The sequence below is a fragment of the Callospermophilus lateralis genome, chromosome X, assembly GCF_048772815.1.
Source record: "Callospermophilus lateralis isolate mCalLat2 chromosome X, mCalLat2.hap1, whole genome shotgun sequence".
Lineage (NCBI taxonomy): Eukaryota > Metazoa > Chordata > Mammalia > Rodentia > Sciuridae > Callospermophilus > Callospermophilus lateralis.
Genome location: NC_135325.1, coordinates 35,374,067 through 35,394,749, shown reverse-complemented (window position 1 = coordinate 35,394,749; position 20,683 = coordinate 35,374,067). Strand labels below are relative to the sequence as shown.

The 20,683-nt window shown below is 44.9% G+C and overlaps 2 protein-coding genes and 1 pseudogene across 2 annotated transcripts; 1 reads left to right on the top strand and 2 right to left on the bottom strand.

Moving 5' to 3' along the window:
* Positions 1-3,629: 3,629 nt before the first annotated feature.
* Eras (ES cell expressed Ras) lies at positions 3,630-4,313 on the top strand. Its single transcript, XM_077106296.1, has one exon. The coding sequence runs from the start codon at positions 3,630-3,632 to the stop codon at positions 4,311-4,313; it is 684 nt and encodes a 227-aa protein (XP_076962411.1).
* Positions 4,314-5,094: 781 nt separating this feature from the next.
* On the bottom strand, positions 5,095-8,751 carry Pcsk1n (proprotein convertase subtilisin/kexin type 1 inhibitor). The gene is made up of 3 exons (XM_077107368.1): positions 8,621-8,751; positions 5,845-6,317; positions 5,095-5,420 (listed from the first exon to the last, which is right to left on the bottom strand). The coding sequence occupies exons 1-3, from the start codon at positions 8,732-8,734 to the stop codon at positions 5,222-5,224; spliced, it is 786 nt and encodes a 261-aa protein (XP_076963483.1). The 5' UTR covers positions 8,735-8,751; the 3' UTR covers positions 5,095-5,221.
* Positions 8,752-19,095: 10,344 nt separating this feature from the next.
* LOC143638499 (NFATC2-interacting protein-like) lies at positions 19,096-20,473 on the bottom strand (annotated as a pseudogene).
* Positions 20,474-20,683: the final 210 nt, after the last annotated feature.

The window sequence follows — 20,683 nt, the reverse complement described above, 5'->3', positions numbered from 1 at the left end:
GTAGTCATGGGTAGCACCCTGGCAGAAAGTATGCCATTGACCCAAGGTAAGAATTGCTTTAGCCAAGGATTCTAGACATCTCTTCATGGTCATCTTCTGATCCCAAGATGACCACCAGAGGCCCATTAGGCAAAAAGAAGAGGAAAGAGCAAGAACAAGGACAAGCAGCTTGGGCCGACACCCTTGTAAGAATATTAATGGATGCCATCCCCAAAACCAATCTCATTGGTCAGAACTGTGTTTTATGATTGCCATAGCTGCAAGGGAGTCTAGGAAATTTATAACTTGCACATCCATCTCAAATCGGGTTCTTTCTACCCAGACAGAATAACCCCTTCCCTACAAGTCTTTCCCTTGGGGGAAGGACCCAGCCCCCTCCAGAGCTACCAAAAAGCCACTTCACAGACTACCTGGCTCCAAAGAAATACAAAATCCCACCTTCAGGGTCAACCTCTGGCATTCCCCTGCACACACAGACTCATCCCAAACGGAGGCGAGGCCATGGAGAGGTGGGACCCTTGGTGGTGGTGGTGGTGGTGGCGGGTGGGGGTGACCTGGAGAGGCCTGGCCTCCCGCATCATACCCCTGGAGAACCGCCTTCACGCCCAGGTGTCAGGTGCCCGAGGTTTGACCCAGGCAGTGGCCACAGCAGTGGGGGCGGTGCAGGGGTTGAGGGCGGGTGGGAGGGGGGTCGAGAGAGGGCAGCTGCGCATGCCCACTGCCCCCGCCCCTTCGCTGCTGGGGGTCTGGGAGCCTGGCCCCCAGACCATCCTGTCAGATCCGCTTGCAGCTTCCCTGCACATCGCTTCTCCGGGACACAGGTGAGTCGGCCGTCTGTCCGTCCGTCTGTGCCTCCACCCACAGCCTCACTCTGGCCTGGGCTGGAGTCTTCCAGCGCTAGGTTAAAGGGGACCCTTCCCGGTCCGCGGTTCTTTTTCCTGGGGGAGTGAGCTTCTTGCTCCCGGCGCTGGGTGCCGGTTCTGGCGCTGCAAAAGCAAGGACCTCTTCTCTGCATAGGACGAAAGGGAGCACCTGGGCGCCACCGTGCAAGCTGAGCCCAAAATAGAGATGCGGGGAGGAAAAAGTTTTAGGCTCATCTGTCCCTGCTCAGGGCTTTGTACCTCGCCTCACTCGGAGGAAGGAAGTAAGGAAAGTGCATGGTTGGGCTAGTTGTCCAGGTTAGTCCTGCAAGGGGGCCCTGGTACCCCAGCAGTCTCCCTCACCCAGTACGCACAGCCCCTCCACTCACCCTCCTAGGGCAGCAAGGCAAGGCGAGGCCAGGCGGCGCTTCTGAGCAGCTCAAAGCAGGTGGCTCCAAGGGTCTCAAGGACCCTTTGGGGACACTCCGATGGCATTCCCCACTGCAAGTGGCTCTGTTACTTAAGCCAAAGGCTGAAAACCCATTCTGTAGCACCTCTCATGGGTCTGTGTGACCTGGGGTCAGTTCCTGTCCCTTCCCTTCTATGAGTTCTCTTTTCCTCATCGATTTGATGGGTAGGGTGACCCCTAAGCTCGACCTCCCCCCATCGCGAAGACTAGATGAGTGTGGGCACTTCTGGGCTCACCCTGCCTCTACTGAGTGTCGCACTTAGGGGTCAGTACCGAAGCCACCAGCGCTATCTCTAAGAGGGAGAAGCTCTTCTCACACTTCCCCCACCACTGGCCGTGGCACCCCCAGATTTCCAGCTTCTCAGGCCCCAGTCTTGGAGACGGAGACGTCCTTGCCTGATCCCCTGCCTTTAAATCTCTTAAGAAAGTCAGTTCCACCACATACCTATTATATATATAATTTATATATATATATATATATATATATATATATATATATATATATATATATATATATATATATATATCACACACACACACACTCACACAGGTCCAGACGGTTGACTGTTTTGAACTTCCAAGAATGTCATAGATGGAGGGACTGAAGGCAAATGAGGTTTTCAGTGGACAATACATCTTTGTTTGGGTGTGATGGAGATAGGCCCTATGCATAAATAAATTCTGAATTTTCTAAAAAAAAAAAAAAGAAAGAAAAGAAAGTCAGTTCCAGATTGGGCATTTAGCTCAGTTGATAGAGTGCTTGCCTCAAGTGCACAAGGCCCTGGGGTCAATCCCCAGCACCAAAAAAAAAAAAAAAGAAAGAAAGAAAGAAAGAAAAAGTAAAAAACAAGTCAGTTCCATCCCAAGAGTAAACCAAAACCCGACGTCTCCTCCCTACCTGCACTGGTACTGCCACCATCTCCAGCCTCCCCACTGCTGCTGTTTACTTCCCTCCCCTCGATCTGTCCTCATGGGTTTTCTCCCTCTTTCTTTTCCCAGTGTGAACCCCCAAAGCTCCATTTTCTACTTGTTTTTCTCATCCTGCCCCCCTCCCTTTCTGTGCAAGCACTTCCAAGCGACCATTTTCTCGGCGTTCTGCATCCCTCCCCCATCTCGCCCTCCAAATCCTGAACTCCACTAAAACTCCCAGGGAAACGTGGAGCAACCGTCCCCAAACTCTGCCCGGATTTTTAGAGAAAATTGTGGTAATAGCCATCATGGTGCATTTTGAGGGAGCTTCCCAAACCGGAAGTGGAGGTTCATTCAATGAGTTAATGGTGATTTGCTATTAATAGGAACACAAATTGAGCACCTGCTGTGTGCCTATCCCCCTCTAATATGCAAGACAGTTTCCTTATTTATCATGTTTATTGCCTTGCACAGCTAGAGTCTAATGCTCCCTGGGCCAGGAGTTGGGTGTTGTTTTGTTCTGTGCCTTTTCACAGTGCCTCACATAGAGGAAAATCCATTAGTTAGACAATGGGACATTGAATAATAATAAAAATGCCTAACATTAATCCAGTACCTTCAGCATGGTGATCACCTACTACTGAAATACATTTTACTTTTTTTTTTTTTACTTATTTATCTTATTGTTGTCAGACAACAGTGTGAAATTATAGACAGCAATGTAGAATAAGACTAAAATTCTAAAGAAAATGGTTAGTAGGCTACATACTTCCCTCACTTATTTGGTTTATTCTCTTTTAGATAATAATGCCCTTTTAGAACATAAACCACTTGAGGATGGGGATATTCCGAGCAGACTACTGCCTGACAGGTGTTGACCTGGGGTGGGGTTCAATGGTACCCCAAATAAACAAAATCCTGCCCCCCCTCTGCAATGGGTAGGGACTGTTGATGGGTATGGAAATTCTTTTCTGGGTAACAAAAATGTTCTAAACTTCACACAATTCTGTGAGTATGATAAATCCATTGAACTATACATTTTAACTGGGGGAACTTCACAGGATGTAGATTGTACCTCAGTAAAGCTGTTTGGAAAATTCTGCCTTGGCACTAAGGAGTTAACCCAGTACTAGGTGAAGCCATGAGATTGATCCTAGCACCCCCAAAAGAAAAGGAAAAATATTTCCTTCACAGAGGTTCTCTCTGAGAAAGAAGGGGGGAGACCAACATAAATAATGTATGCATATTAGGAAGTAATCAGCACACAGTAGGCACTCCAAATGTTGATTCAGTGACACCCAGATATCCCAGTGCCTCATATCCCTTGTTGTCTTTCTTCCAACTTGACAGAGCCTGCTGTTCTCTCTTCCCTGAGCTGCCTGTTTTGGGGCATGGAACTGCCAACAAAGCCTGATGTCTTTGACCTGGGCCTGGGCACATGGAACCCCAGCTCAAAGGAGAGTCGAGAGGCTTGGTCACACCGCAAGGGTGTTGGCAAGCGACTGCCTGAGTATAAGGCGGTGGTGGTGGGTGCAAGTGGCGTAGGCAAGAGTGCATTGACCATCCAGATGACCCACCAGTGCTTTGTGGAAGACCACGACCCCACCATCCAAGATTCCTACTGGAAGGAGGTGGCCCTGGACCGTGGGGCCTATATTCTGAATGTGCTAGACACTGCAGGGCAGGAAACTCACAGAGCCCTGCGTGACCAGTGCTTGGCAGTTGGTGATGGCGTGCTAGGTGTCTTTGCTCTCGATGATCCTTCATCTCTGACCCAGCTGCAGCAGATATGGGCCACCTGGAGTCCTCGCCACCCCCAGCCCCTAGTCCTGGTGGGCAACAAGTGTGACCTTGTGACCACCACTGGAGATGCTCATGCTGCTGCTGTAGCCCTGGCTCAAACCTGGGGGGCCCCATTCGTGGAGACCTCAGCTAAGACCCGGCAAGGTGTGGAGGAAGCCTTTTCCCTGCTCATCCAAGAGATCCAAAGGGTCCAGAAGGCCATGGCAGTGTCACGTGAGGAGAAGTCCCGGCACCAGAAGGCCATGTGCAGCTGTGGCTGCTCTGTGGCCTGAAGATATAGGTCTGGAAAGATGGCTTCTCCCACAGGCCAGGGTGATGATTCCTTTGATATGAGACACCCCCTATCAACTAGTATCATGGACACTGTTGGTGTAATGGGCATAGATGGACACACTTTAACTTTCATTTGGTGAGGGGGTTTTTTTTGGCAACACGGGGGTTTCTAATGTTGGCTATGTTATGTCAAATTGAGAAATTTTTGTGCAAAATTAAAATGTTCTCAGGTTTCAAAGCTGCTTCCATGCCAAGTGTTATGTGGGTGGGAGTGAGACTGGGTAGAATGATACTTGAATTATGGGAATTCTTTCATTCAAGAAATTTTGGGAAGGCCAGGCATGGTGACGCATGCCTGTAATCCCAGCAGCTTGGTTGGCTGAGACAGGAGGATCATCAATTCAAACCCAGGCTCAGCAACTTAAGGAACTCAGTGAGACCCTGTCTCTAGGTGAAATATAAAAAAGGGCTGGGGATGTGGCTCAGTGGTTAAATGCCCCTGGGTTCAATCCCTGGTACCCCAAAAAAAAGAAATTTGGGGGAGCCCTCTGTGTACCAGGCCCTGCTTTGGGTACATTGATTGCACCTCAGTGCAAACAATGCACATGAAAACCATCTTTGTATATACACTGCCACTGTTCAGTGCATAGAAGCACAGACTGAGTAGGCAGTATCTCTAAAGTGCAGGACCCAGGGAAAACTCTTTCCCTCTGCCCTGTCTGGGGGAAGCCCCTAGCAACTGCCAGTCACAGACAAAACAACTGCTTCAGATCCTGTTTATTGTAGGGCCAGGGTGGGGATCTCGGGGTTGGAGGAGTAAGCTGCTCTCAACGTGCTGGCAGGGTGAGTCCTGTGTCCAGGTGGCTGGGGCACTCCTGGGTTCCAAGACACAGGTTGTGGGCTGAGCTCAGGGTGGCAGGAGGCGGCGCGCAGGCGCCTGGGGCTGGGGGTTCTCCAGGCGTTTCACGCGCAGCAGTGCCCCCAGTACACCCTCAGGCGGCGCCTCTGGGCCCAGATCCTGGTCTGCCGCACGGCGGAGGCGGCGCGGGACAGCAGCCGCAGCCTCGGGCTCTGGGCTTCCAGTGAGGATCCGCCCCAGCAAGTACCTTAAGGACCAAGAGGAATGCAGTGAGCCTGTGTCCGCAATCGTCACTGCTGTGGCCAGGATCCCGGACAGCGGGACCCTGTAACCTCAGACTGCCAGATCCCTCCTCACCCAAGGGTCCCCAGCCCAGAGCTTTCAGGAGACAAGAGGTCCTCCCCTCCTGTACCAGAAACTATGACTTCCCGCCTCCCTCTTCTGGCAGAAAGCGGGCGATCAGGGTCTCTCCCCAGGACCCGAAGTCAACCTACCATTCAATCTGTGCCCCACATTCAGGATCTCAGTTCTCCCTCCTAGGACACCAGAACCCTTGCCCATCCCCAGGATTTCGATGTTCTCGCCTCCACGGGATGAAGCGGCCCCACAGTTCCTAGTCCCCGCTCTCCCAAGAGGCTGATGACCATCCCAATCCTCCCTTTGCCCAGCACCTCAGTAGCTCCGGGTCCACGTCAGGTGTCTCCTCTCCAGTGTCCTCGGCATCCGGGCCAGTGGGGCCGTCGTCATAGACTGGAGGCCGGGGACGAAATGCAGCGGCGGGTGCCGGCGCGGGGACAAGCTGGGCTGCGAGGGCGGCAGGGTCAAGGCGAGCGCGAAGCAAAGCGCGGGCAAGCTGCGCGGCGGGCGCGTCGGGGTCGTCGTCCAGGCCGAGTGGGGGGTCAGAGGAACGGGGAGAGCCCCAGACGCGCAGCAGCTGCGCCAGAACTCGCGCCTGCTGATCCTCAGCCTCCTGGGCCTCGGCCCTAGCCCGCTCCTGACGCTCCGCTTCCAGCAGGTGCGCCAGCGCCCGCGCCAGCTCCTGCACCGCACCCGCCGCCTCTCCTCGGGGCACGGACCGACGGAAGCGGCGGGGAGTGCCAGCCTCAGTCATCGGCGGCGACGCTGCACTCAGGCTGCGGGGCTCCTGCAGGAAGATGAATTGGGGAGAAGATATTGTTTAGCGTCCATCAGGCCTGGGACTTCCACCCGGGGGTGGGATGGGGGCTCCGTGGACCCTTAAATATCCACCAAGCCACGAGTCCTCCCAAATACCCAAACACCTCCAAGGCCACAAGAGACCTACCATATATCTCTAGACACACTTAAGACCACCACAGACCCCTCGACCCATTCCCAGTTCTGCCTTCCTGACTCTCAGAACTTGCCTTGGGGCGGCTGGAGATCGGATCTCATACTTTTCTAGTGGGAATTAAATTGGCAAAATAATTTTGAAGAGCAATTTGGCAACGTCAAAAAAGAAGTGTATATGCTATGACCCATTTTGCACATAATACTATTGGACATGGGTTTGTGAAAGATGACAACAGCACTTTGTAATAGCATAAATGTGGAGACTAGGCAACTTAGTGAGATTCTATTTCAAAATAAAAAACAAAAAGGGCTGGGTATAGTAGAACAAAGAAAAAGAAAAAAGGGGGGGCTGGGTATGTTGCTCAGTGGTGGAGCTCCCCTGGGCTTAATCCTCAGAGGGGGGAGGGGAAAGGGAGGAGAAATAAAAGACCTGGAAACAACTCAATTGTCCACGGACTTATTGAGAATGCATATAGATGCATGATAGGATATAATATTATGCAGCAATAAAACTAAGTGGATTACAACTACACACCTCGATACCAATGAATCTCACCACCAAAGTAGAGCCAACTTTTTAAAGAGGCAAGTTTTGGCTGGGGGTGTAGCTCAGTGGTATACTGCTTGCCTAGCATGTGCAAGGCCTTGAGTTCAATCCCCTAGCACCCAAAAAGAAAAAGAAAATAAAGAAAAAATAAAAAGGCAAGTTCCAGAATCCCACTGCAGACTGTCTGAGAATACAAGGCATGCAAGGACTTCCTAGTGACCCCTAGTGACTACCAGGAGGCAGGTGCCCAGTTTTATTCCATTTTTATGATGTACCAAAGCAGGAAAAACCAAAAAATAAATTGTTTAGAGATATATACATATGTGATGAGGAATCAATGAACAGAAAATACATGATAATGAATGAGGGGGATAAAGACACCAGGGGAGGGACACATAGGGGCTTCTATTATTGGTCATACTCTATTTCTTAAGCTGTGTCCTTGGTATGCAATGGGTTATTTTATCATTTTTCTTTACAATTTTACATATATGTTAGCTATATTGTTGAATATAAAATATTAAAAATATTAAAAATCTTCCATCCTTATTCAGACATAAAGAGCTAGAGGATGAAGCTGCTGCAAGAGCTCTTGGTTGGTGCCCACCACCCCTCAGCCCCAGGGGAATTACTCACCAGTAATCACAGTCTCCCCCACCCCCCATGAACTGACAACCCTTGAGGTGTCACATTTGCAACCCAACACTGCTACATCCACATGTAAATTACAGCACACATTCACATCTACATTTGCTCATGCAGTTACACTCTCCAAGCCACACAGGTGCAAGGACATGCACCACCCTTAAAGACACAAAGCAGCAGAGACATCATGGCTCCTCTCTCCGCAATGACACAGCTCCACGAAGCAGAAAGAAACAGCCTCACGAACATCACTACAAAATCTCAGGCACTCGATCCAATAGAACCAAGATGGAATGTGCACACCAAGAGGCAGGACCCACTCCTCTGAAATAACAAAATCATGCAGACACACTCAAGCACACAGAAAGCCACGCCCATAAGCCATGCCATCACACATAAGGAATCACAAATACATACACACACGGTGTCAATGAGAAAGCAATCAGGTCCACACACCCACAAAAAAAGTCTCAGAAGCAATTCCAGTATCACACATGCTACACAATCACGCAACTTAGCAGGATCCTCAGAAGCTGTCAAACCCAAGGACACACATTCACATATTAAAACACCCCCACATCACTGTCATCACATCTCATGCAGACATGCCGATACGTGCACACCCTGCCAGAATTCTCCCTAGTGGCATGCCAGTGCCACATTCTGAGGGCGGGACAACACAAGGCCTGGCCTGTTATGCGGTGGGATGGGCAGGGCGCGGCTGCTAGAGCCCAGGAAAATGCCACCCGCACACGCAGAGACCCAATCTGGTCTCTAGTGTATCAGCCTGGCCTTCCCATGTACCAGCGGCTGGAGCCTGGACCACCCTTGACGATCTCCTCACATCCCTAGAGCTGGCTCAAGTAAGGATGTGAATGTGGCACTGACCATCGCCCGCAGCATCCTTCTCCCCACCCCCACCCCGCTCCGGACTGGGGTCGCACCTTTACCGGCCGCGCGCAAAGCGCGGGGGGCAACAGAAGAAGGCCCAGCAGCAGCAGCACCAAAAGGCCGACGCCCCCGGCCCGCGGCCCGCGGAGCAGTGGCGACCCCGCCATGCTGCCCCTGCGAGCCGGGCTCCGGACGGGCGAACTGGCTGGCAAGTGCGCAGCGCCGGGCAATGGGGCACAGCTGCGGTGCTCTGCGACTGCGCACGCCCAAGATCCAGGCCCCCTCCTGCCCACCCGGTCCTGACACTCTACGCACGCGCATTCTCAGGGCTCTGGCAGCTTCTGTATCCCGCACATCGCCATGGAAATACCCAAGGGGCAAGGTGGAGAGCTGGAGCCTGTGCTGGCGGTTACCATGGCAGTTGGAGGGCAGTTGCTAGGGCAACAGACCATGCTGTTGACTTAGCAGACAGGGAAAATTAACTCAGTGGAGTGAAATGGGGGCTGGTCCCCACCTCTGCCTTCTTGGGGAGATGGATTTTGTTTACTGGGTAAACAGCTATGAGCTGTCTCCTGTGAGCCAGGCCTTTTACAAAGAGATGGGTTCCATCCAGGTGGAGTGACCCTGGACAGCTCAGTTCTCCATGCTCAGCCCTGACTTGCAATAAGAGTGTTTCTAGTGAATCCAATATTAGGATGACTTTTAAGGTTTAATAAGAATGATATTCAGTAGGAGCTCAAGAAATGCTCCTTTCCATCCTCTTCCTGTCGCTTCACCAGTTATTTTTTTTTTAATTCTCCATGGCTCTCTGCATTTCTTTCTGTCTTTACGCTCCCATTGCTGTCTTCCTCTCCCCATCTGTCTCTCCTTAGCTGGCTATTTTCTGTATTCATCTCTCCAACATCCTCCTGCCTCTGTCTTAATTTACTGTCAGTATATGCTTGTTTTTCTATAAATAGATGCCTACATAAATTTGTGTCCATATATTGTTTCAGAAAGAATTTCAAGCCACTTAAATGATACATCAGGGGCTGGGGGTTTAGCTCAGTGTTGGGGCATGTGCTTAGTTAGCATGTGCAAGTCTCTGGGTTCAATCCTCAGCACAAAATAGAAATGAGGGCTGGAGTTGTGGCTCAGTGGTAAGCACTTGCCTGGCATTTGTGAGGCCCTGGGTTCAATCCTCAGCACTGCATATAAAAATTAATTAATTAAATAAAAGATCCATTGACACCTAAAAACATTTTTTAAAAAGGAAATAAGATTTTAATAAAATATATGTATATTCCATAAGAAAAAATGTTGAGAATATTGGCAGTAGTTATTTCTGGGTGGGGAGATAATCAATGATTTGTATTTTCTCCTTTATGCTTTGTTTTCTGAAAAGAATGTTACAATGAATGTTAGAATTAGATAAAACAATAAATATATTTTTGTTTGGGAATTAAGACAAAATATGATGACATGGCTTAAATTATAAATAAAGAAGAGAAAGATGTGGCCATATGATTGAACATTTATCTAATCCATTGATTCTGTATTCATGTCTTCATGTCTTGGGTATCACAAACAACAGACAATGAAAATCCTTATCCACATCCCTTTATGGAGCTGATGATTATACACCTAGGAATGGTATAATGGACAAACACTTATGGTGGCTCCCATGCTCACCACCTTCTGGTGATCATGTCTTTGCATGACCAATTGTGACTAACTGTATGTGCTCACATGGAGGTGATTATATTTAAAAATAAGGTTGAGGGCTGGATTATAGCTCAGTTGGTAGAGTGCTTGCCTTGCATGCACAAGGCCCTGGGTTCAATCCCCAGCACCACAAAAAAGTAAAATTAAATTAAATTTAAAAAATCAAGAAAGGATTAGATGTTCCTCTAGACTACTGGCCCTGACTGTGTGTGGTGGTGCAAGCCTGTAATCCCAGAGGCTTGGGAGGCTGAGACAGGAGGACCGAAAGTTCAAAGCTAGCCTCAGCAACTGCGAGGCACTAAGCAACTCAGTGAGACCCTGTCTCTAAATAAAATACAAAATAGGGCCGGGGATGTGGCTCAGTGGTTAAGCAACCCTGAGTTCAATCCCCCATACCAAAAAAATAAAAAAATAAAAAAATAAAATTAAAAATAAGGTTAAAATAAGGGGACTTATACTCCCTTGCTGGCTTTGATAAAGCACATGGCCACTACGGGAAACCTGAATAGCAAAGACTAGAGGCTGGCCTCTAGGAGCTGAGATGGCCTCCAGCTGACATCCACCTAGACTGAAGCCCTCAATTCTATTACTGCAAGAAACTGAATGCTGCTTCTAAGTGGATCCTTCCCCAAGTCAAGCCTCAGATGACACAGGAGCCCTAGTTAACATCTTGATTTCAGCTTTTGAGACCCTGAGCAGAAAATCCAGCTAACTCATACCTTGGTTCCTGACCACAAAAACTGAGATGTTTGTTGTATGTACTGTATATTTTGTGATGCTGATGATATAACCCAGGGCCTTCAGCATGCTAGTACTCTACCACTGAGCCAAATCCTAGCCAAAAAGGTTGTTTAAAGCTTTAGGATTTGTGTTAATATTGTCATATAACAACCGAAAACTAGTCTAAATAATCCTCTCTGAAGAAAAGGTTAAAACTCCATTGAAATGTATAAAACATTATATGAATAAATGAAGACACATTTCAAGACTATTAAATATTATGAAAAAAAATTGAGGCTGGGCATGTTGCTATATGAATATATAATCCCAGCAAATCGGAGGCTGAGTCAGGAGAATTGCAATTTCAAAGCCAGCCTCAGAAACTTATCTAGGCCCTAAGCAACTTAAAAAGACCCTGTGGCAAATTTTTAAAAATAAATAAATAAAAATGGCTGGGGATGTGGCTCAGTGGTTAAGCATACCTATGTTTAATCCCTAGGACCAAAAAAAAAAAAAAAAAAAAGATTTTGAGACAAGGTCATGATATGCTATCCAGGCTGGCCCCAAATTCAAGGACTCTTCTTGTTTCAGCCTCCCAAGTAGCTAAAACTATAGGTACACAAAACTGTGCCTGATAACATTATGAAGATTTAATTTCTTTTCAAATTAATATATAACTTCAATACATGCTCAATTTAAATGTTTGCTGAATATTTTAAGGTCAATAAAATTTATTTTAAAATATATATGAGTCCACACAAAAGTTTTTACATGATGTTCAAAGCACCACTATAAATAATAGCCAAAAAGTGGAAACAACCCAAATATCCATGAATTAATAAATGGAAAAAAATGAGGCTGGGCACAATGGCACATGTCTGTAATTTCAGCAACTTGTGAGCCTGAGGCAGGAGAATCATAAGTTCTAGGGGAGTCTTAGCAACTTAGACACTGTCTTAAAACAAAATAGCAAAAAGGGCTGGGGATGTAGCTCAGTAGTAGAGTTCATGCCTAGCATGCTTAAGACCCTGAATTCAATTCCAAGTATTACAAAAACATGCTACAACATGGATGGTCCTTGGCAACATACTTAAAGAAGACAAACACAGTCAGGTGCCGTGGCATATGCCTGTAATCCCAGCAGTTCAAGAGGCTGAGGCAGGAGGTTAGAGTGTTCAAAGCCGGCCTCAGCAAAAAGCGAGGTGCTAAGCAACTCAGTGAGACTGTATCTCTAAATAAAATACAAAATAGGGCTGGGGATGTGGCTCAGTGGTCAAGTGCCCCTGAGTTCAATCTCTGGTACAAAAAAGAAGGAGGAGGAGGAGGAGGGGGAAGAGGAGGAGGAGGAGGAGGAGGAAGAGGAGGAGGAGGAGGAGGAAAACACAAAAAGCCACACATGGCATGATTCTATTTATGTGAAATGTCCAGAATAACCAAATGCACAGAGATAGAAATTTGATTAGTGGTTGCCAGGATTTGGTAGGGGAGGGAAATTCAATGAAGAATGACTGCTGATGAGCGCAGGGTTGTTTTGGGATGATGAAAATGTTCTGGTTAGATACTGGTGATAGCTGTACAACTTCATAAATATGCTAAAAACCATAATATTGCATACTTTAAAATGTTGAACTTTATCTGGGCACAGTAGCATATACCTATAATCCCAGTGACTTGGGAGGCTAAGGCAGGAGGTCCACAGGTTCAAAGCCAGCCTCAGCAAGTCAGCAAGAACCTAAGCAATTCAGTGAGAGCCTGTCTCTAAATAAAATACAAAATAGGGCTGGGGATGTGGCTCAATGATTGAGTGCCCCTGAGTTCAATCCCTGGTAACTTCCCCCGCCCCCAAAAAAATAGACCCTGTATCAAACAAAAAAATTAAAAAGCATTGGGAATGCTACCCAGTGGTTAAACATCCCTGGGTTAAATCTCTGGTACAAAAAAAAAAAATGTTGCACTTTATGTAGATTATTTAGATCTCAATAATTACATAAATATATACATAAAACTACCATTTAACCCAGCTATCACACTCCTTAGTCTATACACAAAGGACTTAAAATTAGCATACTATAGTAATGCAGCCACATCATTGTTTATAGCAGCTCAATTCACAATAGCTAAATTGTGGAACCAACCTAAATGCCCTTCAATAGATGAATGGATAAAGAAACTGTGGTATATACACACACGGTTGAATATTACACAGCAATAAAAAAAGAATAAAATTATGGCATTTGCAGGTAAATGCATCCAGTTGGAGAATATAAGTCTAATAAGTGAAATAAGTCAATCCCAAGAAACCAAAGGCCAAATGTTCTCTCTGATAAGTGGATTCTGATCCATAATGGGGGGCATGGGAAAAATGGAGGAACTTTGATTGGGCAAAGGGGAGGGAGGGGACAGGAGGGGATATGAGGGCAGAAAAGATGGAATGAGATGAATACCATTACCCTAGGTACATGTATGACTACATATATAGTGCAATGCTACATCGTGTACAACCAGAGAAATGAAAAGTTGTGCTGCAATTGTATATGATGAATCAAAATGCATTCTACTGTCATATATATCTAATTAAAATTAATTAATTAATTAATTTGAAATTAAAAAATAAAAAAGGGAAAAATAAATAAATACATAAATAAATTTATATTGGAAAACAGTCATGTTCATCCATCCAAAGACAGTATATAGCTATTTTCATCCTACAAAACAAAGTTGAGTAGTTTCAACAGAAAAGAGAGGGCCTAGGGGCTGGGGTTATGGCTCAGTGGTAGAGTGCTCCCTCACACTTGTGAGACCCTGGGTTCGATCCTCAGCACCACATAAAAATAAATAAACAAAATAAAGATATTGTGCCCATTTTAAAAAAGGAGAGGGCCTATAAAGCTTAAGAAAATGTTTAGTAGGGGTCTGGGGCAGTAACTCAGTGGCAGAGTGCTTGCCTAGCATGTGCAAAGCACTGGGTTTGACTCTCAGCACTACATATAAATTATTAAATAAATAAAGGTTCATCAACAACCAAAAAAATTTTTTTAAATGTTTATTATCTGGATATTTAGAGATAAAGTCTCCAACTTCTTGTTATGACTAATGAAATGTTCTGTGTATACATTCATGACAATACTTTTCTCAGGAAGCTATAATGGAAATATCACTAATAATTAAAAGAGATTATTTTCCTCAGTGACAATTCTTTTTTTTTTAATTGTTTTTAGTTGTTGATAGACCTTTATTTATTTACACATGGTGCTGAGAATCAAACCCAGTGCCTCATACATGCCAGGCAAATGCTCTATTGCTGAGCCAGCCCCAGCCCCAGCCCATCAGTGACAATTCTTACAGGGATGGCTAGGAAGGGAAGAGATGTTTGCCTGTTGTAATTATTGCTGTATTCCCAAATCATACTAGGAGATAAATATTTTTGAATGAATAAACATACACATGGATTGTTGTTTACTATCTGTAATGATTAATCAGATATAAGAAATCTATACTAAATTCTTATTTCCTGTGGATGTATATATTTTATGACTATTATAGGAAGAGTATATATATTAATATTTTATACAACTACATTAATATTTTATACACAAATCTTTGAAATGTCACTTATTAAAGTGTAGTTTGTTTAAAGTGAAGAACAAAAAAATACATGTACATAAAAGAATGAAGGTATGTGAATAGCTAACTCAATTATGAAAAAAGGTAGATTTTTTACTTTATGTTACAGGATCAAAAAGGCAGATGTTGGGATTTGGGTTATAGCTCAGTGGTAGATCACTTGCCTTGCTCCAAAACTCGGCACCACATAAAAATAAATAAATAAAGATATTGTGACCATCTACAACTAAAAAAAAATATTTTTTTAAAAAGGTAGATGTTAGGAAAAGTAGAGGGAAATAAGCTGATTCCTACCTCACATAATATACAAACAACTCCAGGTCAGTTAAAGACCTTAATGTAAGCCAGGCGTGGTGGCACATGCCTGTAGTCCCAGTGGCTCAGGAGATTGAGATAAGAAGATCAAGAGTTCAAAGCCAGCTTCAGCAAAGCAAGGGGCAAAGCAACTCAGTGAGACCCTGTGTCTAAAAAAAATACAAAAACAGGGACACGGGATGTGGCTCAGTTGTTAACCATCCCTGAGTTCAATCTCAGGTACCCTCCCTCTCCCCCAAAAGTACCCTTCATATAAAAGGACAAAAATACAAATCAATAGACTAAAATATATTATGTAATCTAAGAATGGGGAAGAAGTTCTCAGACAAAACTTTTTTTTTTCTTGGTAGTTAACCACTGAGACACATCCCCACAATGTTTTATTTTTTATTTTTTGAGATAGGGTCTCAGTAAATTGCTAAGACTGGCTTTGAACTTAGAATTCTCCTGCCTTAGCCTCTGGGGCCTCTGGGATTACAGGCATGTGTCACCATGCCTGGCTCAAACAAAACTTTAAAAGCAGCAATCACAAAAAGAATGTCCGTGACAAGCCAGGTATGGTGGCACACACCTGTAATCCCAGTGGTTCAGGAGGCTGAGGCAGGAGGATCCTGAGTTCAAAGCCAGCCTCAGCAATGGTGAGGTGCTAAGCAGTGAGGCCCTGTCTCTAAATAAAATACAAAATAGGGATGGGGATGTGGCTCAGGGTTGAGTACACCTGAATTCAATTCCTGGTACCAAAAAAAAAAAAAAAGAATGTGGGTGACAATGCATCAAAATTTATGATTTGTGGGCTGGGAACATTGATAGAGTGCTTACTTACCTAGCATACAGGAGGACACTCTGTTCAATTGCCAATATTGCAAAAAATTCATGATTTCTGTTTTTTGTTCCTATTATGCACCTAAAAACAAACAAAAAATTATGACTTCTGTTTAACGAAAAGATCTCATACAGTAAGTTCACAGACATACCAAGCTGGAAAATGACATGTGCTTATGTCTGAAATGACAAGAGGTTAAAAAAACAGATTATAAAAGCTTTGTACTTTCAGAAATTAATAAGAAAATTATGGGAACCCTTTTGTATATGTTTAGTTAAATTTTATTTTCCTGCAACCAAAATTTCTCCCATTTCCTTTCAGAGGGAACATAACCACCTTTCTTTCTTTCTTTTGTACAGGAGATTGAACCAAGGGGCACTTAACCACTAAACCATATCCCCATCCCCTTTTTTAAGTGTCCCTGAGTGCAATCCTTGGTACCAAAAAAAAAAAAAAAAAAAAAAAAAAGAAAGAAAGAAAGAAAAGAAAAGAAAAAAGATATCCTTCATTAGAAGCATGATGAAATAAAAAGGGAAGTCCTTAATTCTAAGGTCAAAGAAGATCTTTTCGCATGAAACTAGACTCTTTAACATTAAGTATTTTCTTGTTGTTTGTGGTACTGGGGATGGAAACCAGGGTACTCTACCAGTCCTTTTTATTTTTTTCTTTTGAGACAAAGCCTCACTAATGTGCCCAGGGCTAGCAATTTTGTAATCCTCCCACTTCAGCCTCCAGAGTCACTGGAATTACAGATGTGGGCCACCTCACTGGGCTCATGTTTTGAAAGTGTAGTCAGAACTTTTAGACTTGTTACCTATGTGTATGTTTATATTTATATGTATCACTAACTACATTTGCAATTATGTTAATAAATTCTCTACTAGGGCAGAGCTCTTGCTTGGGATGTACAAATCTCTGGTTCAATTCCCAGCACTGAAAAAAATAATCTCTACTAAAAGTTATTATGATAAATAATGTAAATAATTGTACAATGGAGTAAAGTTAGAATTTGTATTTTTTTAAAATATATTTTTTTAGTTGTGAATGGATTTTTTAAAATTTATTTATATGTGATGCTGAGAATTGAACCCAGTGCTAGACACATGCTAGGCAAGCACTCTACCTACCATTGAGCCACAACCCCAGCCAAGAAATACATAATTTTAATATGTTAAAACATTAATGGATACAAAATTTCTGCAAAAAAATGGAGAGCTATAACATATCATGGATTATTTGCATGTTATAAAATTCAAAGGAACGCCACATTCCAACTAAAACATTTTTAAGGAGCTGACATACTTTTGAAAAAAATACACCACATATCAGTGAAAGGATAATAGCTTTTTGTGTGTGTTGGGGGGGGTGCTGGAGGTCAAACTCAGAGCCTTGTGCATACAAGGCAAGCATTCTACCAACTGAGCTATATCCCAAGTTCTAGTAATGGCTTTTTTAGCAGACAAAGCTGAGAAAAATGGCTCATTATATGATAAAAAATAAAACTTGGTCTCACATACAAAGGTACATATCAAATAGTTTAAAGGTGATGTTCAATCTTTACCAACCAGTAGAGCCTGGCATTAACCAGTGAGAACCAGCACTTGACCACTCAGAACAGTGGCCAGCCAGTATACCAGAGTGTCCTAGCTGAACCAAGCTGAACTCATCGGCCTCAATGTGAAAGGAAAAGAAATGAGCTAACAAGAAAATGAAAATATCTTAACTAATTTTATTTATTTATTTATTTATTTATTTATTTTTGTGGTACTGGTGATTGAACCCAGGGCCTCGTGCCTGCAAGACAAGCACTCTACCAATTGAGCTACTACTCCAGCCCCTTAAGTATTTGGTGAAGGATCCCCTAGATTTAAAAAGTGCCATTCCAAGATATTTACAATTGCCCAGAAATATATAAGGGACTCCTCAAAATGAACAAACACAACACACAAAAAGGAAGCCCTGTGGGAAAAGGAGCAATTCATAGAGCAACCAGCAAGGCCAACAGGCATACGACAAAATCCCCCAAATTATTGGTGATCAAATGGGAATACATTAAACACAAATGCCCCTTGGACAGACTGGCAAAAATCAGAAAGTTGGGCAGTACCAAGTGCTGGTAAGGATGAAGAGGAAGGAAGCCTCAAGTGGGAGAGTCACTCTCCATTCTAAAGAAAAATCTGGAAAGCCAGAGAAATTAACCTGTGTGACCTGCAATCCCATCCTGCATATGTATGCTAGAGAACTGTTCACACAAGCACAGAAGGGACACTGAAAAGGATGTTTATTGTAGCCTGGAATGTGGTGCCGAGGAGTTGGGGACACCCAGGTGTCTACCACTTATGGCAATGTGTGAGTAAAATGCAGTCTATGCCACTATGGGGTACCATGTGGCAGCTTAGAGCAACGACAGATCTAGAATGAGCAGAGGGCTACAGCTTCACATATATTGAGTGAAATCTATTGCACAACAATCTCACACATAAATTAAAAGCATATTCACTCCTAAAACACTGTATCTTATAAGGATACACTGATATTCAAAGATATACAATAAACAAACAGGGTGCCAATGGGACAGGATGGTGTGAAGAAAGGCAAAAACACCACAAAACCAGAGAATCTTGCATGGGACCGTAATCCCAACATCCCAAATAAAATGGCTGTGTTCAGTTATGCCTTCAATGTGTGCACCAGGAAGTATGTACCAGAAAGGTGGCTCTAAAGGATCCTGGGGAGAGGTGATGCCATGGATGAGACTCTAGTACCTTCATTCTTGGAGAGTATTCCCCTTGTGTGCCAAGGCTTAAGCTGCAGCCCAGATGCACTTGCTCATTTAGTTCCCTTCCCACCACAGAGCCATTCCAGAGAATGTGCCTCCAGCAAACTGCATTCCCAGCACCCATATGAGGATAAGGCCACTATTGGTCCTTGATGTGATGTAAGGCCTCATGTCCCAGGCCTGGAAACCTATAAGCCAACCCTCATATATTTCAACTCACTTTTGAATATGAGCAAGAGTTCACAGGACATTTTGAGTAACAGACAGGCGATGAAAGTGAGAGGGTGGGAATGGGGAGACACCTTCTCCATGTCCTGAGGGGCTGCAAAATTCAGCAGGACCTATCATTGAGCCACAGGCCACCCAGGGCAGCAACAACCCTACACAACTAACCAAGCAGCTAATAGCTTGAGACCAGGGTCAACAGGAGATGGAGTCAAAGGTCACTCTTTGGTTTTGCCTCAGCTTAAAAATAAGTTTTACCTCAGCTTCTGCTAACCCTGATAGGGCAAAAAAGCAGGAAATGTTGTCCCCAAGTCTTGGCTAGGCATCCAAACAGGGTTTCAACCCCAGACCTCAATGAGGTCCCCAGATTCCATGCCCAAATCAGCTGGCAGCTCCTTGCCTGAAAGCTTTGTCCCATCAAAGAAGAAAGACAGCTTGTGTCCAGAGAGTCCCATGGCCTCCTCATAGTGTAACATGAGGGTCTTGAGAGGAGAATCTTGAGACAAGGAGATCTCCAGCATCTGGTGTTTCTCTTTCCTCTGCACCCTGAGACAGAGCTGTTGGGATGTCTCTGTGGCCTCTGAAGAACTTGCTAGCACCACACAGTCATTCTGATATGCAAATCTGATCAGGTCAGCCCAGCACCGGATTTTTTTAAAAATATTTTTTATTTTGTTTATCTATCTTTATGTGGTGCTGAGGATCAAACACAGTGCCTCACAGGTGTGAGGCAAGCACTCTGCCACTGATCCACAACCCCAGCCCCCCACCCCGACCAGATTTTGAATGGGAAGAGCCAGGGGCTCTCTGGAAGCACAGGCCCCTCCACTATGACCACCTCATCATCTTGGCTCTGGTGGCCTTGGCCCTGGTGCTACTTGGGGCTCAGAGAGGATGAGAGATCTTGGAGGTGCTTGTTCACTTCCTCAAACACCTTTTTCTGCCGCAGTCTGGCTGGGCACAAAATAACCCAGCCGCCACACAGCCTTATAGGTTCAAAACAGGAACTCCTTTATTCTCCGCACTCCCTCGAACCCCACACGCGGCCTTCTCCCGGGACACCATTCTCCCGGGACACCACACACACCGGAAATCCCTCCCCTGGGCTGCGCACGCACTCACTCTCTCAGAACCCCAGCGAGAACTCAAGGGGAACTCCAAAGTAGCGGGCAACCAACGCAGCAAGAGCCATCCTAAACCGGACAGTAAAGGTCTAATATACCATTGAATCAATCCAGCATCATCTTAATGGCTCGCCTCTCAACCATTACTTCTGGCCAAAATGCCATGCGTCATTCCGACTCGGCTATGGCTCTCAGCATTTTTCTTCTCTTCTTTCTCATTCTTACTCCTCAGCTTCTTCTTCCAGGGAGAGCTTGGATGTGGGGGATCCTCAGGGTGGGGACTGCTAGCATCTGCTACATCTGCCTCTTCCTCAGCCCCTGAAGGGCAAAGTTTCCTCAGTCCCAAAGGAGGGACACATGATCTGGGATGAGGTGGAGGCTGCTTTGCAAGCCTTTTACTGGGCGAACAGCTTACTAGTCCTGGATATTTTTACTACAAAATAAATTGTTATCTTCCCGGATGAGTATCGTTCCCCCTCCCCCACTTTTTTTCCCCTTCTTTGTTTTTTGGTGCTGAGGATGGAACCCAGGGTCTTTCATATATTAGGCAAGTGCTAAGCACTTTACCACTGAGAGGCAAAACCAGCTTCATAACTATATCTTAAAGATTATGAACTGTTTTTTAAAGATTATCTTTTTTTTTTTTAGTTATAGTTGGGCATAATACCTATATTTATTTATTTTTATGTGGTGTTGAGGATCAAACCCAGGGCCTTGAACATGCCAGGCGAGTGCCCGCCCAGCCAGATTATGAACCTTTTTAAATTTTTTTAATTGATTTTTTAAATAAATGACAGCAGAA